Source organism: Coloeus monedula (assembly GCF_965178545.1).
Source record: "Coloeus monedula genome assembly, chromosome: 15".
NCBI classification, from domain to species: Eukaryota; Metazoa; Chordata; class Aves; order Passeriformes; family Corvidae; genus Coloeus; species Coloeus monedula.
Window position 1 is genome coordinate 14,899,731 of NC_138795.1, and position 27,723 is coordinate 14,927,453.

General features: G+C 42.9%; 1 protein-coding gene across 1 annotated transcript in view; it reads right to left on the bottom strand.

Moving 5' to 3' along the window:
- Nucleotides 1–27,723, bottom strand: part of SLIT3 (slit guidance ligand 3) — a gene marked incomplete at both ends in the record, with an annotated part of 466,119 nt that overhangs the window by 25,441 nt on the left and 412,955 nt on the right. The window contains 3 exons of the mRNA XM_082291121.1: nt 4,678–4,771; nt 16,543–16,682; nt 22,715–22,812. Of these exons, the coding sequence (XP_082147247.1) occupies nt 4,678–4,771; nt 16,543–16,682; nt 22,715–22,812 (332 nt within the window). The remainder of the gene's footprint in view (nt 1–4,677; nt 4,772–16,542; nt 16,683–22,714; nt 22,813–27,723) is intronic.

Sequence of the window (27,723 nt, forward strand, 5' to 3'; positions counted from 1 at the left end):
TCAGCCAAGCCTGTGGAGAAGGGTGAGCACCTGGTAGACTCCCAGCTGTGCTAAAGATGACAATGCCTTCCCTAATCTTACAGACTCAAGGGGCAATATTCTGCAAGGCCAGTGGCTCTGATACCCCAGACTATGATTTTTCCAGTGCCTGCACACTGCTGGGTGTCTGAGGCTGGCCCTGTGCAGCTACACGGAGCACAGGAAGGGTCTGCCTTCCAAATGGAAGCAATCTGCAAGCCAGCCATAAAACTCAGCAAACTTAAAGAGAAAGACCAAGTTTTGAGACTAGCACCTGCTTTCCATTCATTTGCAAGGCAAAATGCTGCTGCAACAATGGAAAGTTGTCTTTGCAGCCTGTCCTTTGCCGTGGTGTCACTGTGCCTGCTGCTGTGGGGTGACGCCGTTCATAGGAGTATGGTGGGATGTACCCAAACCTGCAGACACTGCCTGTTGGTTTTATTTTACACCATTCTCAAGTTTGCTGTATGAAGGCTGCATCAGCATTTCTATTTGTAAGTCTTGCAGAAGTTTATAACCTGACAATAGAAAATGCATCCCAAAGTCTCTGACTTGGATCAGATCTTTTGGGGTTGCTGAGCAGCCTTTTTTTGAATCTATAGTGTAGACAATGTTTAGTCATGAACACTCTTTAGTCCATAAAACACATTTTACTCCTCCCAGCTGGATGTTGTTGCACATCTGGAAAACAAAAGGCATACCACTTCAACCAAATCAAGGGAAGAGCTACAGCTAATTTCAGCCATAAAAGAGAGGTCTGTGCTCTTGCTAGAGCCTGTGGTTGGACCCAGCGTGCTTGTCACTGAGAGCTGGAAGAGGAGAGACATTATAAAGTTGAGGATGTGGCATCAGGGGAGAGACTACTGCCCCATCAATCCACGCAGCTGGCCGACTCCTCCTGGTGGGGTAAATGCAGGAGGAGGCACCTTGTAGAAAACCTCTTCAGAGGAACTGGACACACGGGAATGAAGTGATGAGGAGAAACCATTTCCACTTTCCAGGCAGCAGTCACTGTGCTGACTGTTGTTCCGAGTGACAGCACGTGGCTCCTGGCTGCTTCCAAGCGAGGCAGTGAGCTGGGTGACACTCTCCAGAGTGCAGCAGTGCCCTGGGAGTGCCAAGGGCCAGGGAGTGGCTGCCACGGGTGACAGCAGCTGCCCAGCTCAGGCACAGAGAATGTGAGCTCCAGTCTCCCTTTCAGAGCGTGGCTCATGACTGGCTAAACCAGGAGGAAATTGGGCAAAGCCTGTTCATCTGCCGCTGTCCATGGGCAGGGCTAGGTGCAGGCAGACACCCCACCCTCCCTCCAGGTGAGGCCCCATCATGAGCCTCTGCAGCCACAGGAGGGTCGATGTCCCAGCTCTGCATGTGTGAAGTGCTTCTTTACACCTTGGTGACTTGGGGAATACTGTGATTAACATAATGGAGATGACAAAAGAGAGCAAAGAGCAAAAAGCAAAAAGTGTTCCTTCCTCAAACCCTAAGAAATGGGCAACATTTTCTGGCAGCATTGCAGACACACCTGCAAGGAAATAGTGTCAATCAAAAGACTTTGTGAGGGGAATTGGCAGCATTTAATCCTGTTGGTTTTTATTGATCCCTGCAGTCCTAATATAAAGTGATGTAATAATGAACAATGTGCAGTTCCTTATTCAGGGCTGCCATGCATCAATTTTATGATGTGTATTGGCTATCTCAGTAATGACAGAACCACCACTTTTCTCTGCAGGGCTGCATTAAATCAGCATTTTAAGCTGTCAGGTAATAATTCCAAGCTTTAGAATAATAAAGTATATTTATATCATGCTCCAACATCAATACAGTGAATGGAAAAACATGCTTCTTTCTTGAAGTTATTTTTTTGTAAGTAATTTCATTGTGTTAAAGGATGTTTTTTTGCTTTGTTTTCTGGCATACAGAAAGCTACTCTTCTTCTACATAGTAACAGCACACTGAAGTTGTGGAGGCTGGAAAGGAGGAAAGCCACCTGCAAATTCAACTCCAAAAGCAAAGAGCTCTGTGCAGCCAAAGACACACTGAAACAGTCCAGTTTTCTTCCAAGCTTGGCTTTAGAAGCATGGAATTCCTTTTGGGTCCATTTTCTTTGAGCTCTTGGTGTGTCACATCTAGGCTGAAGCTACCAGAAAATGCCTGCCTGAAGTATAGGAGGTGAGAAATTCAACCCCATGAGTTCTTCATCCAGACTCCTCCAAAAAACCCAAGGTGTGTCCCACCAGGGCATGGTAACTCCATCCTTATCCCACAGTCCCACACAGTGCCAGCAAGGGACTGAGTGTCAATCAGTAAAACTCTGATGTAATAAAGAAGGTGGCAAAGAAGCCTTCATGTTCAGATCCTGATAAGAGAGTAGATAGTTATCTCATTTCCCAGTGACCATCTGACACCACTGCAGTTGAAATCTTGTTTTCTGTTACAGCCTTGCAGTGATGGCAACATTCCCAGTATCACAGAGAGCCTAAAAACATGTCCAGTGGTATTTAAATTGTTGGCCTATCTGAGGGGATTTGCATCTGCATGCACTCAATGTCTGTTGTATTAAAGCCGTGAATCATGGCTTCTATCGCAGGGCCAGAATGGAATTTCCCTCCCCAGGTCAATAAATAACTTGGCTTCCTATTTTTTTCCTGTCTTTGTCATCTTTTCTTCCCTCTGCAGAGCTGGAGACTGACTAGAGCTGAGGGCAGGACAGACAGACTGACTGGTGCTGTGCTCTCCCCCACTGGTGTGTCCTACTCACATGCCCAGGGCACAAACAGCTCAGGGACAAGCCTGAGCCCTGCTATTAACACTCCCTGCCTCTGGAAGCAGACAGGGGACAGACAGCAGCCTGACTCCTCCTGCAGGCAGCATTACCTGCACCATCAGATCAGGCTGCTCGGGGGATCAGGGATCACAGGACCAGAGGCTGCTGTTTTCAGTGAGCCCCAGCAGCATCGACACAGCACTGCACAACCACTGAGGGCTCATTTCTGAATGGTTTGGTACCACTAAAGGATGAAAGAAATAGCAATACTTGGACACCTCTACGTTCAAGGCGCCTTCACCTCTCAAGTCTGGCTGCTTGAAAACAAAATGGGACAGAAGGAGTAGAGAAATAATGGATTTTTCTGTAGCATTCTAAGAATAGGGGTAAGAATAACACAACAAACAGTAGTAGAAAAATACTGAAAGGCAGTTATTTAAACTCCCCTCAAGGCTTAGTGACCCTACTGTGAAGAACACTTTTCTTGCAAGCATGTGAGAAAAAGTATCTTATTTACTCAAATTGTTTGGGTGGCAGGTATGACAATGCTTCCAGCAAGAGGAAAACCATTCAGGGCCACAGCTGTCTCCACCCCTTCATGCTCTAGCAACAGAAGGCAATTTGAGGTACAAGCCTTCACCTCGTAACATGATGTAGCTACTGAATTAACCAAAGGTACTGGATTGACTAAATGATGGATTAAGTGGGAACAAAACCTGGAAAGAATGTCAGGGACTGCTCATGCACTGGCACACACCTCCCTATCCAATCCCTACACATCAGTTCAGGAGCCATCCTAATCATTTAATAGCTTCATCTTCCTCAAGATTTGGACACATTTCTGTCTGGAGGCTTTTTGCCCAAAAGAAAGGCTTGTGTTGTACCGCCTGCCTGTCTACCAGAGAGTCAGCTGCCCTTGAGATAGCCACCCTCTCTAAAATTTTGGTTCATTTCCTTTTACCTCTCCTGAAATGTCCTGTGTGTCAGTTTACACTGTTCTGACATGCTGGTTGTTTCACAGGACACAATCTGACCCCAAGTTAGCAGGAAGAACAAAGTCTTCTACCTTCCCTCTCCTGGGTGTGCTGGACAGAACCCCCGGAGGGAATCAGTGAGCATCCAGAGCTGCACTGTGGTTGTGAAAACAGCCTTAGGGAAAGGTGCAGAGAGCAGCTCCCTCTGCACTGAGGATTTTTCTCCAAAGATCTTTTCCTGACAAGCTTTTCACAGAGCTTGACTTTTCAACTGACTGTCTCTATTTGCTCAATTGCTCTGTAAGTTCCCCTTCAGACAAGTGAGGAATGCTGCCACTGTGCACCTCTCACAACTCCCCAAGCCCTAACCTCCAGGTACTTTACTGCTGTCCAAAACACGAGGCTTTATTTCACCCCTGTGAAACAGTCAATGTCATTCCCAATAGGAAAATGTAAACACAGACTTCACCAAACCCCAGATGAGCCAAGCAAGGCCAATGGAAAAGGTGGCTCCTGAGTGGGAGCCATCCAGCTTCAGATCTGTTAAGGCTCCAGTTATGCTGCTTGAATTTATAAGTGCCCTAAGGAACACATAAGGAAACTGCCCTTAGTTCCTGATGCAGGATAAGGTATTTTGCAGTGACTGTTCCATAAATTCTCCTATTGCCATGCTCTATTCCAGAATAATTTCTCTGCTCTGCGGGCACATCCATTATTTTCAAGTAAACCACAGAAAGCTAGAAAAGTATGTATGGATGCGTGGAAGCTAAAATGTGGCACGGACTGAAGTGTATATAGTCTTGCATCATTTATGTTAATTTTGGTCATTTTTGCTCCAAACTCACTGTCAGCACAACCTCAGCCAAGCCAATGGAAGGATGTGCCCAGTGTGTAGATACCAACACACATATACACTCTTACCTGGTTCCTTTGTCCAGGGAAACACATTTGGACTCATGTTGGCAGGGATTTAGATCAGGAACACAGTGGTTAATCACCTCGTCACACAGTTCACCTGAGCCAAAGGAAAAGCAAAAAAGCTGTAACACAACTTGAACAATCCTGAACACCCATGATGTCCAGGGATGGTCAATCTCCCTAAGTGGAGACAGCTCAGTAGTTCAGCAGGAAGTGACAAAATTGCTTGTTGAGGGCACATGAGACTTCATTAAATCGGCTCCTTTGACCTGCAGCGACCACACTGTTTCTATCACATGGATTTGAAAGACTGGTATAAAAAGTACTGATGTATAAACTCTGCTTGGAGACAGACGAGGGATCAAATGGGCAGCTCCTGACCCAGAACCTCTTATTTCAAAGCAAGAAAGTGACACAAAAGTGAAGTTGCTCATCAGACCGTAACATTTTCACACGGGCACATATTTCAGCCATGGTTAATACGCTGCCAAAGAAGCTGATTGGACATTGTTCTGGGAAAGAACAACAACCCACAAACCCGCCCCCCAAAACCTCTGTGACTCTCCGTAATAGGAACCAGCTTTAGGACTGCATGCAATTATAAAACATTCACTATTTATAAGAGAAGTACTAGCTCTATTGTGCTCACAGGAGATGATGTCTTTGCAGAATAAAATCCATCTCATGTAAGCCCAGCTCAGCTGTTTCTAGGTACGGTGTGTAACATGCCACGAACCTCCCTGGATTTGTATAAATTTTAAAAATTAATAGTTGTAGAATGTTCAAACCATGATAGTTTATTTAAATACAATCCTTCCCTGAGTCCTAAATTATTAGGTCACACTTCAGTACCCCAGGATTTGCAATCCAGCCAAAGACCACAGAAATCTTTGCCTTCCCCAGAATCCAACAGAAACCTACCCCACACCTCCCAAAGCCTTGCAGGAAAAGCAAAGGTCAGGCGGTCTCAACTTGTAACCCCCCAAAAGCTACAGTCCCAAAGTCCCCTGTGCAGCTCTACCAGAGGAGCACATCTGCAGGGTTTCAAGGTTATGCACATTTTCTGTGCCTAGACACAGTACACACCACCACATAAGCAACAGGCCATGGGAATAGTGGGGCAAAAGGGTAACGTGGGAGGCACTGGTGGGCTGGAATTGTTCTGGAAGATTTTCATGGAGCTGCAGCTCCACCTGCCTTGGGAGAAATGCCATTTTCAAAAATCCTTACATTTCTCTACACTCTAGTGGTCACAGAGAAACACTTGAAAACACAAGCCAAGCAAATCACGAAGATCAAAATTCAGATGGAAAATGCAAATCAGAACCATCTATCTTTTATCAGTTCTGTGATCTGGTAGGGGTGGCCGAGATCACAGTTTTGAGGATGACTCTGGTGCTGATTGTGTGGTTTGTTAAGTGCCCCAGGTGCTAATGCTCTGTCAGGTTATTCCTCCCATGTGTCCAGCCTCCCTCCAGTACAAGACACACAGCTCTTGCTATGACTCTCACTGTTAGAATGGAAGTAGAATATGTTTTTGCAAAAAATTAATTGTTTTTGTGTGTTTCAAACATGGAACATGTCCTAGATCTGCTTTTGAGAGCTGTCAGGTGTAAATGAGAGCAGGAATACAAGCCATGGGAGGGGGCACTGCCAGCACAAACCCTGTCCTCATGGGCCATACACACCCTCCTGGACTTCATGGTGGGCTGGGTTTGGCAGCACCAGGGGAGCCTGGCATGGAAACCTGCAGTTCATTGTTCACAACATCCATCATAAGACAAGCAATTCCATCTGGAGCCAAGGAATCCCAGGAAGTCACCACTGCTAAATGCTACCAAGTCTTTTTACAGCCCTGGACAAACCCTGTGCAAATATAATCAAAGTATCCAGCTCAGGAAGGGGCACATGCCAAAGAAACTGAACACTGCAGATCCATGGGAACCAGGGAAACAGATCATTCACTGGGCTTGGGGTTGGCCACTCTACTTTGTTGCTCCTCAACAGCAATGAGAGATGTTCAGCTCTCACAACTATGAACACTGGGGACAGCTATCGACACATTCTGAGAACTGGGATAGGTCTGTTTACTGCCATCCCCAAACCCACAGCCCACCAGCCCTCCCAACAGCTAACACACAAAGGCACTCCCTCAGCCTCTGGGCAGGCCTGAACGTGAGCAGGTTGGACCTTGCTACGATGCTTGGAGAACTGCCAGTTTGTCATCTTGATATTCCCCATGTCCCTCGTGTGCTACGAATCTTATGTGAAAACAAACATCAAAAAAAATTAATTGGCTGGTGACGTTAAAAGAGCTCAAATGAGCTAAATCTGGAAATATTTTTGGAAGACCATTTAATAACTGAGGAGAGTGTGGATAGATGCCTTCAACTATGCTTTCACTAAAAATGGTCAATACATACTTTTGAAGTTTCAATTTTTTCTTTTGTTTTGTTTTGAAGAAAAGGAAACAGGATTTTAAAAAATATGAACAGTATCAAAACTCTCAAAGGAAATCATAATTCTTCTTGAAGTATTCTTCTGAACAGTCTTGACAAGTGCTTACAGATCCAGTAAAAATCTCCCCAAATGTCAAATATTATGACTCACTGTGTCATTCTGAAGACACCACTATCAAAATGTAGGAGAATTCTAGGCTAGGTACCAAACACAGCATCCAAAAAAATGGTATTTTTCATGCAAAACTTGGAACATTTAAGGATCCTTCCTGTTATTTTTCCCATCTATCACTCATTAGGGAGTTCACTTGGGAACGCCTTGCAACTAGAGCAGTCTCATCTCAGGAAGAAAATACCTCTTGGTCATTATTTCAGGCTCCACCAATGTTCAGTGGATGCTGCAGAAAGCATGCCAGGGACATAAAACACTTTTTGAAAAGCAAACCCAAGGCACCAGCTACACAATGTCTTTCTCATATTTTATTCACTCAGAAAATATCTGGGCCAAAAAATCTGCCCTCAGGCCTGAGAGCACAATATTCATTGGTCACTTTAATGTCAGTATCAGAGGAAAAATGTGATCCTCTTTTTTTGGAGTGACACAGGGTTGCTTCTCTGTGCAGCAATTAAAGGTCTGGTCCAAATTTCTCACTGGATAGTTATGTGAACCTAAAAACAAACCGGACATTCATCTTAGGCCAAACTCCTAGCAGCACTGATTCTCTTTGTGGAGGATATTTGATCATGCTAAAACATGAGAAAACTTCAGTGTAATGCTTTCCCAAGTGTAGAAAACCATCCAACCTTCCCATTTTCCTCTCTCCTACATATTCTCAAATCACAGCTCCAATTTGGGTACACATGGGTTTCTGAAGTGCTTCTATAAAACAGGCAGGAAAACCACAGCTGCATTTCTTTTCTAATCAGTTAAACAACTCTTTTAATCCCAAATATTGCTTTTTGTTCCATCAAGGCACTTATTCTCTGTAATCAAAGCTGAAGAGAATAGGTAACATGCAAGCAGGCATTGGACAAATGAAGGGAGCAGTCTGATCTACCACAAAATATGGCAGTTTTTGGATTAGAACCAAGTTATAATGACAGGTGGAACTCTAACAGGTGGATGTCCCTTTGCTGCTGACTCATGCAAAAAAAAAATAAAAAAAGAAAAAAAAGAGAGAGAGAAAAAAATCCTCGAACAATGGCCAAGGTATTCTCCCCTTCAAAACTATGCCCCTGGTTCCCTTCACCAGCATTGTTCATTGTCTTAAAAAAACACAGCAATTTTTTTTTTTTTTTTGCCTCATGCAACATTTTCCTGGTCTTATTTTTCAAGAGAATCATGAATTTCATGGGGCTTTCCACAGGGCTCACTGCTTATGAAGAGCTGCCAAGAAACACGCTTGGGGAAGGCTTTTCTGCAGCCTTCCCCACGTCTCAGAACGAAGCCAAAACAACAATAGGGCAATAAAGATGACTTTTACACACAGTTTAATAATCATCTATCTTTTTTCCGTTCTGCGCTGTCATGAGAGCTATTTATTTCATGCCCCATTAGACTTTTAAAACCAGGATCCAAGTTACACTATTCCTCCCTAATCAGTAAAAGAGAAACTGGATGCAGTAAAAGTATTTTACTTATTTATCTGTAAGTGAAACTGCAGTTCTGAAAAGACAATGTAGAGCATCCATTTGCAACCAATGAGTTCAACGATTTTTCTTTTGTTCCATGTGTCAGTTGGGTGATACTTTGTTGTACTATACTGACAAAACAACATAGAAAATATTCCTGTCCTTAAGGCTAGAGAAGCTTTAGTAGGGCCTGCAAGACTGGTAGTAAATATGCTGTCAAGAATTTCACAGTATTACTTGAGAAAAGGAACGTGCTTATGGTGAAGAAAGGATGGAGAAAGCCTGGCCTGTATCCACAGAGGAAACTCTTCCAGGCTGCACAGGGTGTGTGGTTAAATGGTGTGTTGCAACATTCTGAACTCTGCCAGGTAAGTCCGAATGGAACTCGTCTCTTTCCTGCTAATAAAACCCACTGTGCTGTTTTTCACATAAGACATTACTCATTTTATATCTAATAACTTGTATCGGAAGAAATGTTTTCTGTGTTTTGTTTTCCCCTTCTCTCTTTTCAGTCATTAAAAAGAAGTCAGTGCCAACTGGAAGTTTCAGAACACTGAACCTAGAAATGGCTGGGTGGAACCGACAGGGTGTTCCTCCAAGGAAGTAATTCAGTAAGGAATGTTGTTGCTGTTTCATGAAAATTATTTGAGGCTCATTTAAGGAAATAAAAAAATTAAATTTTTACTTCCAAACTATTTAAACTTGCAATGAATAAATGAGAAGCTCTGTGAAAATTCTTCAGCAGCAAATGCTACTGTGTTAGATACAAAAACATAGAAGAAATTACCTGAAATGCATTGTAGCAGAGTGAATTCTGCATGATCACTGAAGTTTGCTCTTGCTTGACAAACACTGCCCACAAAACTCAGTAGGCAAAGAGTTACTTTATGCTTTTTATCCTGTCTTAATTGTTAAAAGCTCCCAAGTTTTCACTTACCAGGTTTTGACCTGCTAAGTGGGAACCCTTAAGTTCGATTCCACACTGGGATTCCCACAGTGGCTTGTTTTTCAGATTCAAGGAGCAATTATCTCTAACCTTAAGGTTAAACAAAGGGAGAATGGGTAAAACCAGATCTGGGTAGGGAAATAATGATCCTTTCACTGTTTCAGAATCTTGAAGAAGGAATGTGTTCTATGCACTGCTTATGTATGAAAAACCATATTCAGCCTCCCAAATGCCACACAATACAGTGTGTGAAACATTAACTGAACCAGACAATTTCCAGTGCCCCCACAAGGTGGTGACCTGCCTAAAGCATTATTCCTGTGAACCACTGTGTCTGGAAAAGATCCTCATTTTGCTGGACACCCTACATTAGCGAGCTGTATTTATTTGTATGGATGTCTTCCAATTTGTCTGGAATCTATTAGGCATCAATTCAGTTATCCACACAATCTAGTGCAGCCAGTCACACCTGAGATGCCACATGTTATCTGAGATATCCTTCCTGGGCTGGCAGAGAGGACACTGGACACACTGTGGATTCCTGCTTGTCTGAGCAGGGAGTGGGGAATGGGGGCTGGAGCCTGTTAAAAATGTTTTGTCTTCACCACTCCTTTCTCCTCATCCCGCTGCCTGCTCCAACTCCCATGGGATACAGTCCTTCATGGACTCCTTCAATGTGGGTCCTTCCCTCAGGCTGCAGCTCTTCAAGAACTGCTCCAGCGTGGGTCCCTTCTGTGGCACACAGTTCTTCAGGAGCAGGCTGATTTGCTTGTTTCCCACTGTGTCTCTTGACAGGCTGGATTTAACAACGTGTATATCCCATTTGAGGATGAATTCACTCTGCTCGTCCTAAAGGACAGCAGTAGCTGACATTCCATTTTCTTACAGACGTGTGTCCTGATGAACAAGGACCAATTCTCTGGTGTATCTTATTCCACAAACATGACACTTTACATTTTACAGATGGATACTTGACCAGAGGAGATCGTGGAGCTGAGCACTCCAGCATAGCAGGACACCCACACTGAGACTGAAGACAGGCTGCAGCACTGCCAGCTGCTGTGCTATTTCCTTCCAGTACAATCAGATAGGAGTCCAATCTGATAGCAATGACATGTGGTTCTCTCTTAATAAAACAGGGCTGGAAATGGGCTTAGGCTCTTGAACAAAGCCCAAACCTTCCAGGTCTTCCAGCACTTCTCATTCCTAGTTATACAACTGGGAAATGTGGGTGCCTTTTTATGCTTCACACAGAGAGCAAGTACACTTCACATTTGCCAAGTAACTAAAACTGAGAAACTTCCATGTAAGGCAGAATCCTTCAAATAAAAGGAAGAGAGCACACCAAACTCTGACCACAATTTTCTCTGTCTTCAGGAAATTATGGCTGAAGTTCCAACATTTAAAAGAAGTTGATAGTTAAGTACTTGTTTAAGCCTTCAGCATTTATTAGACAGTCCAGATCCCTGTGGAATCACAAGGCTGAACCATGCTACCTCAAACCTCCTTGTTCCTGTAGCAAAATCTCAGGGGCAAAAAGCAGCTTCAGTGCCATGATCCACCTCAGTCTGTGCAGGGGTCACTGGTGCCTGGCTCAGGGACAGAGCCACATCGGTGTCACACTGGTGTCACACCAGTCAGTGATGGGAGGGCTCCAGCACACAGTGACAGCCACAAGCCACCACACAGCTGCTGTCCCTGGAGCTGTTTGGCTGCAGCGGGTGCCTGGCTTTGGCCAGACAGAGATACCACAGTGGGACACTCCAGGAAAAGGGCCCATAATTGCTAACAGGGAATTGGGTTCTAAAAGTAGCAGAGCTGCAAAACTCTCAGATACCATCTACCACAGGACACCACAAGGTCCCCTAAGGTAAAACAGATCTTAGCCTTTTCTTCCAAACACATCAAACCAGAAATAGTTCCTAGCTTTTTATTACTGTTATTTATTTTTAGAGATATGGTTTTTTTCAGTGATACAAACTGCTTGCAGCTTTTTCCCAGGGAAATAAACTATTTTAAAACACTTGCTCCCACCCTCTTTCTACCACGGGTTACTGGGTATTTTAGTAAAGACCTATTTTCAGTAGTGGAAGCCACTAATTTTATTTTTAGGTTTCAGAACAAAGAGGTGTGGGTATTGTTGAGGCTTTTTAGGACCCTTGGCAAATAGGAATATATTTCCTGGTTGGGGTTTTTTTTGATGTGTAGGTGCTACATATTTCTGCTTCTGCTAAAATCAGACAGGAAGAGGAAAAGTCACAGCAAAGAACAAAACCAAATAAACTAGCAGGCAAAGCACAAAAGCATTTGAAGCACCCAGGACATGTTTGGTGCAGCCCATTTGTTCCTCTCTATATGTTTGGACCCCTCCTCATGTGCAGGCACAGAGAGCAGTGAGGCTGAGGACAGGATCTCTTTGGAGGGATGAGATTCTGTGTTTGAATCTAGGAGCAAAGCAGAGATGGTCTGAAGGAGATCTGGAACAGTAGTGAACAGGAGAAAGGAACAGAAGGGAAAAGCTCTCTGAATTTTGCCCTACATTCCTACACCACAAAGCTAGAGAGAAAACACAATGTTTGTATCAATAGCTGGAGACAGCCATGCTAAAGCCAAAAAGGCAGAGATTAGAAAAATACAAAAAGGGCAAGAAGCAGGGTGGCTGATCTAATTAATATCTTTCTTCCTCTTTTGATGTCCCTATGAATGTTTCTTTTTGAAGGGGAGGGGAGCCTACAAAACTGTTAGGAGGAGCTGTAAACCACCAAAGATCCAAGCAGGTCATAAACCAGCTCCAAACTGCTCAGAGCTGGCTACCTTTGGGTACATGATTGTCCTGGAGGAATTACATGTTTATAATTTAGTTTCAGGATTAAAATAACCAGTTGGGCAGAGGAAAAATAAGACATCAGCTGACAATTAAAGCCATCAGGACTCTGCTACACAGTATGAGTGTTGGTTTGGTTATTTAAATGCAGGCAACAAATACTGAAAATATTGACTTTAAGAATGGTGAGGAAACCTGGTGATGGTGGATATGGGCTTGAGGCTTTTTTATGGCATTCAGCTGTCTGCCTCCACTCCTCTCAGTTTTGTCTTTTTAACTTGCATTTACTACTTCATGGAATCCATTTGTAATTCCACATTGTTTTAAAGTTAATAGATGGAAAAGAACTAGACAGGAGGTTATTGTGTGAGAGTGGGCTGCTTTTTGGTGTGGGTTTTTTCTTTTTTTAAATGAAAGTGAAATGGGGCTGGAGTGTGGGAAATTCCTTCCTCAGCAGTCACTTAACAAATTGGCCATTTTTCATCTACTCTGAGTAGGGGGAAAGACTGTCAAAGAATTTTAAAAGAAAACACTGCAAAATCTTATTAATTGAAGAAAGATTTTTGGCTTTCATTTTTCCAACCAATGAAAGCAAAATTCATGCATCATAATTTGGGATATTGTTCCCTAAAAAGGCTATAACAAGTGAAACCAGGCAGACAGCAGATAGAGCAGGAAAACACTAAGGTATGGAAAAAACCAAAGCCTGGATACTGTGACTCTGTCAGTAGTCAAAATTTTCAACACATTCATTTTTAATTTGTATTTCATTTAGGAACATGAGATTTACTATCATGATTTAACCATTACTCAACTAAGCCAAGGGGGACCCGAACTATTTCTTGTAGAACAACACACATACATGCTCTTGGATCTTCTTCCTCCCTGCATTCAGAGTATTTTCTGTATTACAGCATACATTTGTTCTGTACATGCAGAGGTTACTGAAATATCACTGCAGTGGTACCAGCATTATGGCACCCAAGAGCACAGGAGTGATGAGCGATTCAGGCTCCCTGCCTGGCAGGGGAGAAAAGCAGGAATCTGCAATAACTGAGCTGGGCACCTCCAAGCTCCTGTTACTGCAAACAACCCAGGCTGTGAGGGCAGAAACAGCTCCAGTGCAAGACACACCACTCCTGACTGAACACAGGGGTTAACCACAGCTGAGAAATCCCACTTGTACCTAGAACCAACCACTCTTGCATAATTACACTGATAAAAATGGATGGTCTGGATTCGTTCAGCCACAAAGCCCAGCCAGTCAACCTTTCAAAGAAATTTCTATTTTCCATACAAGCATTGGTGAGGAAAAAAAAGGAAAAAAAAAAAAAAAAACCAAAACAAAAAAAAGCTTACTCTGTCCGTCTACTATTTGTTAACAACAGAACTAAGGATAATATTTGGGTACAACATAAAGAGATCTCACCTGCATTTTCTGTCCTGCTAGATACACCCTGGCTATGGATGTTTGTACCCTTTCAGGCAGTGAGAGCTCATTGTCCCACAGACTACTTCACATGAAAACTGCTTCCCTGGACAGTACCTCCCCTCCAGTCTTTGCTCATCCACATGTAGATCAAATCCATGCACTTGGCAATGCTGGAGCACACACAGTTTGATAACACAACTTTTAGCACAGTCAGCACCAGAGAGAGGCAGGTACCTCAATGCACAGTTGTGAGCACAGGAATAAGCATTCCTGACCCCTGGAGTGAATGACTTTCCCTCTGAACTCTTGGCCTTCACTGTTCTGAGTATACAATATGCAATACTGAACTCATCTGCACCTACTTTTTTTGTTCCTAATAGATACTGCCATAGTACTTTCAGATATTCCTTCAGTACAAAAAGGTTTCTCTAAAGAGAATATACACAGAGGAGCCCTGGATGTCACAGGAGACTTCAGTGAAACTCTCTGGTCAGTAGAGCCCTCTCTTTCTGGGTCAGACACACAAACCATTTCAAGCTATTTTCATGACTTGCCTCTGTGTTTCCTTGGCACTTCCTCCACTTTTGTTCAGTCAATTGAGCAACTTCACATGATGCCCCATTTCTTGTGTTGATTCAACTCTTAAGGACCCTCAAACCCATTTCTCAGGTTTGCTTGGCTTGTATGTACTTCTGTTTGGCTCATGGCTTCAATTCTTCCAGCCATTTTATGCTGCTCCCTGTCCTTCTGCTCTGAGGGACATTTCAGCCCAGCCAGCTGCACTGCAGTCAGTTCTTCCAGGTGACTGATCAGGTTTGATAAAATATTCCCCTCCAAAATGGAGGTAAAGCAGGTTAAGGCAAGCCTGGTATAACAGTTCACTAAACTTTTCCTATTTTAAGCAACACAAACTATTCCAACCCTTCAGATTCTAATTTAAGCAACACCCTTATTTTTGAAACCTTTTCCACTTACAATTCATATTATATTTTCTGGAACTATTTCCTTCTTTTCTTCAAAAATTCATTTCATTTCGATTGCAAACAAACTTATTGCCTGCACTATGATAGCACATGCTTATTGTCTGGTTGTGTACACCCACATGGCAACACTGTGGTCTGGTATTTGACAAACTCCTGCTAATCAGCATAGGCACAGCACAGACAACATTCAGGTTAAAAAAAAACCAAAGCCAAAAATCAACAAAGCAAAAACCACAGGAAGTTGATTAAAAATATTTCAAAACCGATTCTAAAGTATTACATGAGTTCTCTGGCCCTTACCCAGATGACCATTTGAGAAGAAATCCCAATCTAGTTATTTCCTACCTTTATTGTCTGAAAAAAAAAAATTCTGCAATAATCCCGTGGAAAGGAAAGTGCATTTGCATATATGCTGGATTCAGTTCCTTACTGGATATGTCTTGTCTTAGCAAATCCATTTCCTGTTGTAAATGTAAAGACTCTGTCTCCTTGCATTGAGTTCTGTTAAAAACCACCCAAGAGTAGCTGACATAAATAGTGCACAAGTAAGCACAAAGGGCTCAACATCCTACAAGCAAAACTCTTACTCTGCTAGCTGAATTTTTTTAGGTTTTGGCAGAAATATCATTTTAGAGACCCAATAAATGTACATTGGAGTCATAAGGCTTTTCTCAGCTGAAGATTTACATGGGCCTCCTTTGTATCGGCCACAAAAGTATTTTAAGAGTTTGGAAATTCTAGAAGCTTTCCTCCTGCCTTACTCAGCCATTCAAGCTTGATCCTCATTAAATCCCCTGACATGTAATATATTCCAGTGTACGAGAAGCCCTTCATTGCCTCTCCATGCTCAGAAGGCAATAACCCCATTTTCAAAGGCTGGAGCAGGAACTCTTGCAGGTGTTTCCTTACCCTCCATGCTGAGCCAGGAGGACTGGGCTAACACCACATGAGTGAGTCCATGGAATGCTCTTGCAGAAGGTTTAGGATGGAATTTATCTGCAGTGTAGGATGGGTACTGGAGACACTGATGCCATTTCTAACTCCATCACCAACCCCTGTGACCATGGACTCAGCAGCTGACCCTGTTCCCTGACCTGGGTCACACTGAAGACAACACCTGAGCCTGCAGTCTCTTACACAGCCTTTGCTTCCCCACTTGTGAAATGAAGATCAGGAATTTAGCAGCACATCAGAGATCTCAGATGAAAGCCATGCCCCCAAAGCCAAGATTTGCCAAGATTCAGGACATATCAGGTGTATATCAGGACATATTCAGGTGTATATCAGGCTCAGTTCAGTAGTGAAAATGTGCACGTTGAAGGAGAGATTTCTCTGATCCCCTAAATACTGTTTTTTAATGTGTTTTACAATGAGGCATCAGTTTTTTGACTCAGAAAAGTGGCCATGTTTATGAGCACATACACTCAATATTAGTAGAATTAACATTTTTCCAGGAAGAGATTCAGATTGTTTAAAATGGGATTGGATTTTCAGTTAATTATATGCTCATGTACAAAGTAAACATGAATTTGGACCTGTCCCTTTAGGCACTTCTCATGGATTCCTGTTCTCTGGTTGTGGTCCTTTCTTACCTGTGTAATTAGGAGGGCAGAGACACACATAGTTGTTGATCCCATCCACACATGTAGAGTTATTCTCACAGTCATTATCTTCACAGTCATCTGGGTTTATTTCACACCTCTCCCCCTCATACCCAAGAAGACAAGAACAGCTTTGAATAAAGAAAAAAAAATAATAAAAGTTAGCATGGATCTAAAGGGACAGGAGGTTTGAGGTATAAAACTGAAATTAAAACATACAAAAGATAGTTGGAGCCAAATTCACTGCTGCTCTGAGGCATACAGCAATTTAACCCCATGTGTTTGGTGAAGGATGCAGTCTGATGGTTCCTGGGGTCATGTAATTATTTACATGAGACAAAAACCTTCCTCAGGAGCCAGCCTCTGCCATGCTCCCTTTGCTTGCTTTATTGATAACTCTGGCCCTTAACTGAAGTAAGCAACTCCAGGGCAGGAGAGTAAACATTCATCACAGTATTCAAATCCTTGGCTTCCCTGTTAATGGTTTTGTGAGAATGTGGACATTTGCCTACTGAGGACTGCACAATCACAGGACAACTTGGCAGCTCTTAGGTACCTCGGTCTCTTCAAAGAACAGCAGCTTGAGTTGCATTTACAGACATGAGTGTTTTCTTCTCATTACTACTTTGTCACTTGTCCAAACAAGAAATGTTTGGGAACGATTGCTTTCACAAGTGCTCTAAGATTTCAGTATGTCTGCAGCTCCCCGAACATTTATTTGGAGAAGGGCTGATGATGCCCAGATAATTCAATCAAAACACAGACCATGGCAGAGCTAGTAATGGCTCTGTGAGGATGTGGACACTAGTGAAGAATAATTGCACTAGACATTTTATCTCACAAGAGTGTGATGTATGGTCCCGAGAGGGAGTGTAACGAACTAAATGGTTGAAGAATGGCTTGATTTTTTTCAATCTCCATTTCCTCTCTAGATCTAGAAGCTATGGTTACAAACAGAACCTTTAAATTTTAAACTATCCGTAAGTGATGAAGAGGTGGAGGCCAGAGCTTCCTAAAAGAGAGTCTAAAAACATGAGTTAAGTGCTTCAGTAATATCAGTAGTTTCTGAGAAGCCAGCAATGATATTTGAAGTGTCAGTTTTGAAGTGCCAGCACTGCTGTTCAGTAGTCACAGAAAGGGTTGTTTCGAGTCCAGTCCAAACTACACATTCATTCAGCTGTTCATTTCCTTTCTTATGCAGGCTCTGGTGGCAGAAAAGGAACTGAACAAATAAAAAGCACTACTGATTGATGAGGATGAAAACCAGAGAGCACTACAGCAGTCACACTAATTGCCATCTGCTGTTTTTGGAAACCAGGAGAATTTCCAATGCAGACATAGCTGCAGGGTGCTGTTTTCAGCTCCGACGGACAAGGTGGACATGAAGTGGTTATCCTGACTTATGTAGGTGTCATGGGATGGAGATGGAGAAAGCCCTGGAGGAAAAGGACCTCTTCAGAATCTGTGAAGAAAGCTGCAGGATTTTTCCTTCCCTTCCTCCTCTGTGCCACAGCAGAGTGCATGGACCCCAAAGGGAGGGATGACACAAAGCTCTGCATCCACCCTCAGTAGTCCCAGGCTGGATCCTGAGCATTAGGTTAGATTCTTCATGATGTGCAATCTCAGAAAGGAGTAATAAAGAGGAGAAAAAATGGGAAGGGAATGTGTCTTGAGCCACCACAACAGTTAGATCTTCCAGACAGGTAGAAAAGAGGGACTGGTCACATTCAGAGTCATCTTCATTCTGCAGGGACCATCCACAGGTCATTAGAGTTAGAAAACCTTCACCATGAATAACCAAAACCAAACTGCTCAAATAAATCCAATTTAGGACACAATAAACCAATAAGGAATATCTTCTTTTCCTGTCTCAAGCTCATTATTGCTAATAAAACATGTCCTCTTGCTGACCCAGAGCCAGAGGATCACAGGAGGTGGAGAGGAAAGAAGAGCTGGCACACCATCTTTTGTGGCAATGCAAGTATCAGGGAGAGGGTTAAAGACATCTAATTAAATACAGTGATACATTCATCATGCCTTGCTTTTTGATTACAAAACCCCATTTTCAGGGGTTTATAACTCGGTCATAAAAATATGCTCCAGGCTGCAACTTGGAAGACAAGGTCTCAGTTTGGAAACAGAAATTTTTCTCTCCATTTAAAGAAAAGCAACAAGAGTGTCTTTGTGCTGGTGATTTTTTAATGTGAATGTAACACCATTTTCCTTCCACAAAAGGATTGGGACAGCTTGGACGTGTGCAATTAAAAATGACATTATTAAATACTATCACGGTAATGGTTCACAGTGGAGTTACCATTAGTAACAATTCATTTGGGATTGTTAACATAAATTGCTCAGTATTAGGACACATTCCATACTCAGGGAAATGTAAGAATAATGGATGACATTTGGCTACTGGTCCTTATGTAGTATAGGGAGTCTTTACATTATTGCTTATGTATGATTCTTTATTTTGATTTTCATTCAAATGTGCCAGATATGAGGCCTGAAATTCAAAGATAAAACATACAACTTGGGACTCGCATTGAACCACATGTTGAAAGAGTGACAGTTTGGGACTGTTTGCATGTATTCTCCCAGAAAAGGCTTAGAAGAAAAATGAAGTCTGCTGAGTGACTGCAAGGTCATCAAACTTGGGTTCCAGCTGACCCAGGGAGAAAATGAATTCCAGAGATGATGAAGAAAACTTTGCAGTGACTCAGTGTGAGACAGCATTTCACTTGGATGTTGGAAACAATGGAGCCAGGCAGGAAACAACTGTTTCCTAAGTTGCTGTGTTCTAATAAAGTTACAAATTCCCTATTCCTTCTGTTTAGGGATTGGTGGTGTGCTCTCCCATAAAGAATTAAATAACATCCCATTATCCTCATGAAGTTGCAAGGGAACACAAAGCTTAATGGCAACATTTTGGGGTAAACTTTTGGACCCAAAGCATTTTTAAGTTTTTTTTTTTTAGCTGGCAATATTTAAAGTTTACTGTACTAGATTTTTTTAAATAAACTCTAATGAAACAATTTACCATCTGTTTATTAAAATAGATATCCATACGGTGTGTCAAGTTTCAAAAAAATCAGCTTTTAAATAGAGATAGTAAATTCTTTCAGGAATATTACAATTTCATGGTAAAGAAGCCTTTTAGGTCTAGATCCCAATGGAGTAGCCTGTAAGTCTGGAAGTGCAATGTTTTTGCTTGAACTAGGCAGAATTAACACTAGGCAGTTAATCAGTTCCAGGATTTTACATTTATGAGGGCACTTACAGCTTGTGGAAAATGCTAAAAAAAACCGGTCTGGGAAACGGAGGGGGTTTTATATGGAGAAAAGTTAAAATAACCCCGAGCCTTTGTTTCCCAGCACCGCAGGTTATCGGAGATCAGCTGTTGCCTGTGGGTAACTGCAGCAGGGCTGACAGCTCTGCTCCTGCCAAAGCCTCCCTTCCAGGAATGCTGAACCACCAGGACGTGGCTCACTGGCCATCTCTTTTATCAGTCTCAATAAGTGACTTTTTTGGCAACCTTTTGTCAAGGCAGACATAGATTAGATTAGAACAATTCAAAGGGAAGAAGAACTTCATGTTTCCAATCCTCCGATCCACACGGTGTCACTTATCTATTCTTCAGCACAGAGGTCGCCCCTACTTGAAAGGAAGAGAATATGAAAATTACTCGGGATTGAAAAAGTGCAAGGGTAAAAGAGGACGGAGTTACTCCAGCTGAACCTTTGCCCTTGGCCATCCCACCAGGATCTGCTATTCCAGCAAACCTGAGCGCCTCAGGCCCCTGCTGCTGAGAGCCCTTGTGGGCACCAGGCACAGCGGGGGCATTGGGCTGGAATCTCAGGCATAACTAAGAGTTTCCTGTCTTTGGGGGGGAACATCACCACCTTAGCATTGTTTCAAATGGTAATTTTCTTGTCTGAGGCCACAGAAACTTGAGAGTTAAAACAGCTTGGCATTTCATAGGGAGAGTGCTTTGGCTTAAGTTTCCTTTTTACAAGAGTAAAGATTTGACAAGTTTGGCAGCAGGGCTTGTGTATGAATATATTTCCCTAGGGAAGAGAATATACAGAAGATATAATTTCTTTTACAGGCCACACAACAAAAAAATCCAAGGAGGCCTCTCCTGAAAACGTTTTTGACATCCACTTCCTCACAGCACATAATGCAGGGCAGCGTTCTCCCATCCTGGTGAGCACAATTTATAGGCACATAACTCTGACTGCTGCCATCCACTGGAGAGACTGCCCACCAAAAAACCCCAACCCAACCAACCAAATTCACTCTCAAAATGTTTCTGTATCTTCCTTGTCACTGACTTTTCCATCTCCACACCACATCTGCCTATGCCATGCTAAAGCTCCACAATCCTGCAGAGCCACAGAGGCTGCAGACTGACTGAATTAAATACAAGGAGAAAATGGAGCAATGAATATGCTGAACATCCAATTTCATGCAGCAGGATTTTGATGAGATATGGTGTTATTAGACCAACTGAAACTATATAAATAACTATAAAAGCAGAATCCTTCCCTAAAAAGCCTCGAATGTTGTTCAGCAACAAAACCACCCCTGCAGTTTTATAAAGGATCTCAAAAACAATGCTCATTTGGAACTGAAGCAAAGCCTCTGAAATTGTAAAGTTCATTCAATTCATGAGAGAAATTCAGAGTTAGCTCTCAATTCTCATTCAAAACTTTTTATCTCCTACCACGGAACAAAACAAAAATGCTAAAGAAAAATCACATCCAAAATACATGCTGAAGGCTCTCATTCTAGTATTATGGATATTATAAAATGTTTTACTACTGCATTTTTAGTATCAGCTATATTTTTGAAAAATGGGTACTGAGTGACAAACTCCAGTTATTCTAATATGGTACAGTTTGGCTTTGGCACAAGCTGGAAAGAGGTGTGTACATGAGTGACCAGAAAGGTAAGCAAACCAAAGACCACCAGACCATTAGTGCTCTCAAGTAGAAACTGAACCTGAACTTTTACTCCAAAAATTGCAGGGCCTGCTAAAATCTGAATCAAGAGGAGGTAGATCAGATCAGGGAAGTGGTTTCACCAGAATCTATGGAGTCTGTCAAGCAACATGACCACTTGGACATGTTGTGACCTGCAGAGCCTCCCCCTCCTCTCCCACCACCACACACCACGACCCTGCAAGCACATCTCGACTCAGGAGACTCCTCTGCTCTGCTCAGGGGCTGTCACAGGTGTTTGAGCTGAGGCCTGAACTGCCCCTCATGGAGAAGTGGCCATGTTCACTCCTGCTCTCCACATTGGAAAACCTCCAGTTGCTGTTCATTACAGAGCCTGACAGTGCCTCTTCATCCCCATCAACCTGTGCTTTTCCACTGTGTCCTGTGATGTGCTGCATCTGCTTCTGGAAGCGGGGAATTCTTGAGGGTGGGCAGGCACAGAGAGAAGTGTTGGGGCATTTCTTCCGTTTACTGCTTCTTCTTTTGCAAGAAACAGCATAAATACAGAGGAGCAAATCTATGAAAATTCCAGCAGCTCTTTTTTTAAAAAAAACTTTATATCAACTTGAATGACAACCACTGACCAAAGCCTCAAACCTGTATTAGCCGTGCAGTAGTGCCTGCTATGTCATTAAAATTTCTGGACTTCCCCACCTATTCTACATCTTTGTTTTATGGGCAAACTGAAATCCACAATATCCAGCTGCAGAGGTTTTTCTCTTGCAGGCACAATGCTTAGGATGTGGCAATCTCCCCATGCTCTTCAATTGTTTCTTTAAAGCCTGTTTGTCTGCAAGATTCTTCAGTATGAAAACATTTTGGATCTGGTTGTCAAGCAACAGATGCTCACTTTACAAACACAAAACCAGCTTAGATGTGAGACTGAAATGCCCCAAGGAAAATTAGGATACAGATAACACAATGCAGATCATAGAGACCACTCAAAAGCTCTTAAATGTATATTCCATTATGAGGAAATAAGGAAGCCTGTTTCATGGAAAACAATATGTCACACCAGTGAAACCAAAGCAATAGTTTTGTAGGGCAAATGAAGTGTCACAAGCAGCAGTTTCTATAAAGTAGCCACTACAGTTCATTAACGCAAAGCAGAAACACATTAAATTTTATCATCTCATTTTAAATGAACTTTGTGCTACTACCTGAATCCATCTTTGTTTGCCTCGGTGAGGTGGCAGGTCCCTCCATTCTGACATGGATTTTGAATGCAGGAATTAATGGGCACACTGCAGTCTTGACCCTGTTTGGGAAAATTCAAAAGAAACAATGTAAGACTCATGTCATCTGAATCAATGTCTCTTGTTCCTTCACTCTACTTGTGGCACACTTATAAGACTCATGGCAGACTCATGCATCAGACTCATGGCATCACCTAATGCTCTTCATTGATGATCAGACTTATTCATCACTTCAGTGAGAATTTGGCAGGGCAACTGCTTTATTCAATGGGACTGGTGGGTATCTCAGTATCATTTCAGTTTCAAGACTGTAATGAACTCTTTCATTGGAGTGTTTTAAGGAAACAGCTGGTTTCACCATTACTCTAACACACTTTAATGTTAGTAACAATGAAAAGAACGACTCATGACCAAAGGTAAGCAGAAGGCCACACACAGTGAGCACAAGCCCACACGGAGTCAGCACTCACCAACTGCATTCACCAGGCACTCAGTTAAACACTGCAGCAGCACACACTGCTCGTTACCGGCGTCAGAACCCACGGGGGAGACGCCCTTTGTGTGGGGGGAGCTGAGTTTGAATTTCTGCACAGAACACACCAAGATTTTATCACTGACTCAGTTCCCTTCTTAAAGATTGCCCTAGAACATGCCTCAGTTCCAACTGAACCTCACCAGCTTGAGCAACCTCCACTGCTACTGACTTTTTACTAGCCCTTCAAGGCATAAACATATTTCTCTGATTGTTAAATTCTGCTGATTAGAACAAGCTATTTGTAAAACTGGCAAATACATTGAACAGTTTTGTCTTGCTTTCCAGTTACTGGCACAGTAGGGTGGAGTAAAGCCACCCAAAAGCATCAATACTCAAAGGATCTGTGCAGTCACAAGAAGTTCAAGAGATGGTTCTGCTCTTCCTGCTGAAGATCCTGTTAGCAGTGGACCTCTGCCAGCTCATCTACTGTAAAGCTGGTGGATTACTGCAGTCAAGATGAGAAAAACATCTTGGGAGATACAATAATTCAGTCCAGGTACCTGGTTTTTTTTGTCTTAATTTGTCTCTGGAGTGCTTATCTTGAAATTGGTGCAGCTTCAATTAAGTCTAATCAAGGCATGAAAAACCCAAATCAGCTTATGAACTTTAGTACAGGGTTCATTTGGTCTGGTCTGTCCACTCCTCGTGCTTGGCTCTTCCTCATGTATCATATGGTTCAGTCCTCCAAATACCTCTGAAACCTTCTGTACTTTGCAGCAGGTAGGACAGGCTGCCATCGTGTGAAGAACTGAGAACTCATGGTGAAGGAGTGAGGCACACTGACTGTCAGGCTGGAAAAGACCTACAGGATTGAGTCCAACCTTTGACCAATCCCCACCCTGATAACCAGACCAGAGCACTGAGTGCCACACTCAGTTGTCTCCTGAGCACCTCCAGAGATCATCACTCCATCACCTCCCTAGGCAGCACATTCCAATGCCTGACAATCCTTTCAGTGAAGAAGTTTTTCCTGGTAGTCCAGCCTGAACCTTTCCTGGTGCAGCCTGAGGCTGTTTCTCCTCGTCCTGCTGCTGGCTGCCTGGGAGCAGATCCTGACCCCCACCTGGCTGCACCCTCCTGTCAGGGAGTTGTAGAGCATGAGAAGGTCCCCCCCAAGCCTCCTTTTCTCCAGGCTGAGCCCCCCAGATCCCTCAGCCACTCCCTTCATGTGACCGTCCAGACCCTTCCCCAGCTCTGTTCCCTTCTCTGGACATGCTCCAGCCCCTCAATGTCTTGCAGTGATGGTGGCCAGAACTGGACACAGCAGCACTTGAGGTGTGGCCCCACCAGTGCCAAGTACAGAGGGCAATCACTGCCCTGATGCTTCTGGCCACCCTACTTCTGGTACAAGCCAGGTGCCACTGGCCTTCTTGCCCACCTGGGCACATGGGCTCATGTTCAGTCTCTGTAGACCAGCACCTCCTGGTCCTTTCCTTCCCGGCAGCTTTCCAGCCCCTCTGCCCCCAGTCTGGAGCTGCAGGGGGTTGTTGTGACCCAAGCACAGGACGCAGCACTTGACCTTATTGAGCCTCGTACCGTTGGCCTCCAGCAATATATATATGTGTATATAATACTTTTCATACTATAATTTCATCCAACACCACAGAGGAGCTTTGTTAACAAAGCTGTATTTCTTGAGGCCCTGTCTCCAGCATTCCCCAGAGTGAGGAGACGCAGCTTTGCATTTTAAAATTTCGGCAAATACGAGGAAAGAGGGACAGACTTTTCCACAGTAGAATCAGAAGAGAAAAATTTCCAAAGAAGAGCAGAAAGCCCTGGCCACCCCGTGCCTTGCTGTGAGTTCATCCCGCAGCGCAGCAGTGCCGGCAGCACGCACGGCCCTCACCCGAGGCCTGGCACAGAGGCTCTCGCTCCATCCGTGCTCCCTTTGCCAAGCAGCCTGTCCTTCTCCATTTGAAATCCCGAGACCCCAAATGGCTCAGGCAAGAATTGGGACAGCGCCGAGGGAAGCTCATGCAGGTTTTATTTTGGCACCATGTGGCCCGCAGCACTTGGCGGATGCGAAACATGGAACAGTGACACTGATCCTCTCCCACCCTGCTCCAACGCTGCCCGGCCCTTGTCCATCTGTGCCCTGAATCCTGGGTGTTTACCACGTTACTGTAGTGAAGCTGGAAGGTGTTGGTTTTTATACTGTTCCTGTGTCCCTGGAGAATTGGTTATTATATAGATACTTCACTAACATCAGTTGCTTCTATTTCATACAAATTCTTCACCCCTGTATCACTAAAATATTAAACCCTTGGCAGCCAAGCAGAGCAAGCAGCAAAGCATCTGTTTTTCGGAAGGGTTTTGTCACAGTTGAACACCATGTAAAACAGTCCCATCACTTCCACTATAATTACTCAGATTAATTTGAATGTTGTAAAAATTTAATAAAGATGTTAAAATGAGAGCAAGGCCCTTTCAGTCTCTTGCACTGGCATGTAAAATTTTGCATGACAAATTCTGCTCTCCTTTCTGTACTGAACATGGCTAATTATTGGCTTCTTGGGCCTCAGGCAGCATGGAAACCCATTTGAATGTGCTGCTGAACCAGACAATTGCAACACTAAGCTGCTATGTAGCTTTAAGAAAATTAGAGTCTCTCTGACTCAGTTTACTCACTGTAATAAATGGTCAAACAACACTTAATCCTTCTCTGGGGATTATCTTATCTGAGATGACTTTATCAACAGCACATTGCGAGCCCACAAAACAAGTACAGCTTCTCTAACAAGGAAGACTTTGAGAAACAAAGAATTCTGAGAGGAGAGAAGCTGCAGAAAATAGCAGTACTAATAAATCTACAGCAAAGCAAGGCCATTTTATTTCTATATGAGACTGTCACTACCCAGAAGAGCCTAAAGACATTCTAGAAACATCTTTCAAATGAATAATACAATTCTCTAGTCTCAATTTACAGTAAGACTTCTTACTGGAAAAATGGAATTGCTGTCAAGCATCACTAAAATTAATTTATCTGTGAGTTGGGAAATACTCCTTGAGTTCCATTTCCTGGAAATAACTATTGTTACAAAGGAGAATATTGTCTATTTGCTTCAAGACTAAAGAGCCTTTTAATGAGGTCTGAAGCAGAAATGGAGGTACAGACTTTGTTTCAAGGACAGACAAGAAGATAGAACTGTCTCAGGAATTCACAGAAAGAGGATGAAAGTCCCGCTGTGTGTAATATTTTACTTCCAGAGCTTTTTTGGATACAATAAATTTTTGCCTAGTCTGATAGGAAGGCATCAGATCCAAAACACTTTTATATATTTTCTCTCATTTTCTGTAGGAGTGGAAAGGTTTAGGCATTGAAACAGGAAATTTCTGCAACTTATTAGAAGACATATATGTTCAGAGTCCAGCTGTCCTTTTAAAGCTGAAGTACCTCAGCTGGTCCAGACTTTATCTGGGCTGCTCCAGCTCCATATTTCAGTGAATGAGAACAGAACTATCCACCATACATAGAAAGAGTCAGTTCTTTGTTTGAAATTACCCGTACTGGGCATTACTGTATCTACAAGCTGTTCCTCGGCACTGCTGTGCCAAATTCCAGCTTTTACAAGAATCCAATACTGGGAACATTATACCATGATCAATAAAACACCCAATAACAAGTAGCAAAAACTAATAAGAACCTCAGCAGGAAGAACAAGGGATAATACAGTAAAAAAAAGCACTCATTTGCCTTGACAATGTTTCAACCACTGCAATAATTTTTTCAATTAATTTTCAAGAATTATTATTGTCTGTGTAGACCGAGAGTTTCATTCACACTCACAAGGCAGAGATTTGAACTCTGTCCATCCCAACGTGATCCTCCTCCCGTTTCTAGCAGCAGTAGGCACAGATAAGGGCTGGCAGCACAGAGCTCACACAGGCACAAGGTGGAAACTTCCTGGTGTATAAAACCATCACTGCTGACTGCAGGAGTAACACGACCCAGGCAGCGAGGGAGACACCTGCAGACAGGCAGGAGTCTATCCAACCTCAATGGTTTGTGAATAGGGAGACCTCTTTCCAGCTAATTACAGCCCTGTTCAATGACTACAGTGTTTCACAGCATGCTGGAAAATAAGCTCTACAACAGAAATACCAAAGTTTATTCGACTTGTTAACAACATACAGTGTGTTCATAATAAAATTTATTTAGATGGTATATGTGGAGAACAGATGGTAGCATTCATGTGTTTAGTAAAAATACTAAATGAAGACAAATATAGTTGATAGAGACTTTAAATAAGGAACCAGGAAATCTTCATAAACAACTTAATTATCAAGGTCTAAATACAGCTAAAGCTTTTAGGGAAAACAGACAAAATTACCATCTACAAAGACACTGTATTGCACACTCTGTCCTTTACATTCCTAATAGTGGGATGGATGCATCCACGTCCAACTCTCAGTCTCACAAACATTAAAACACTTGTCT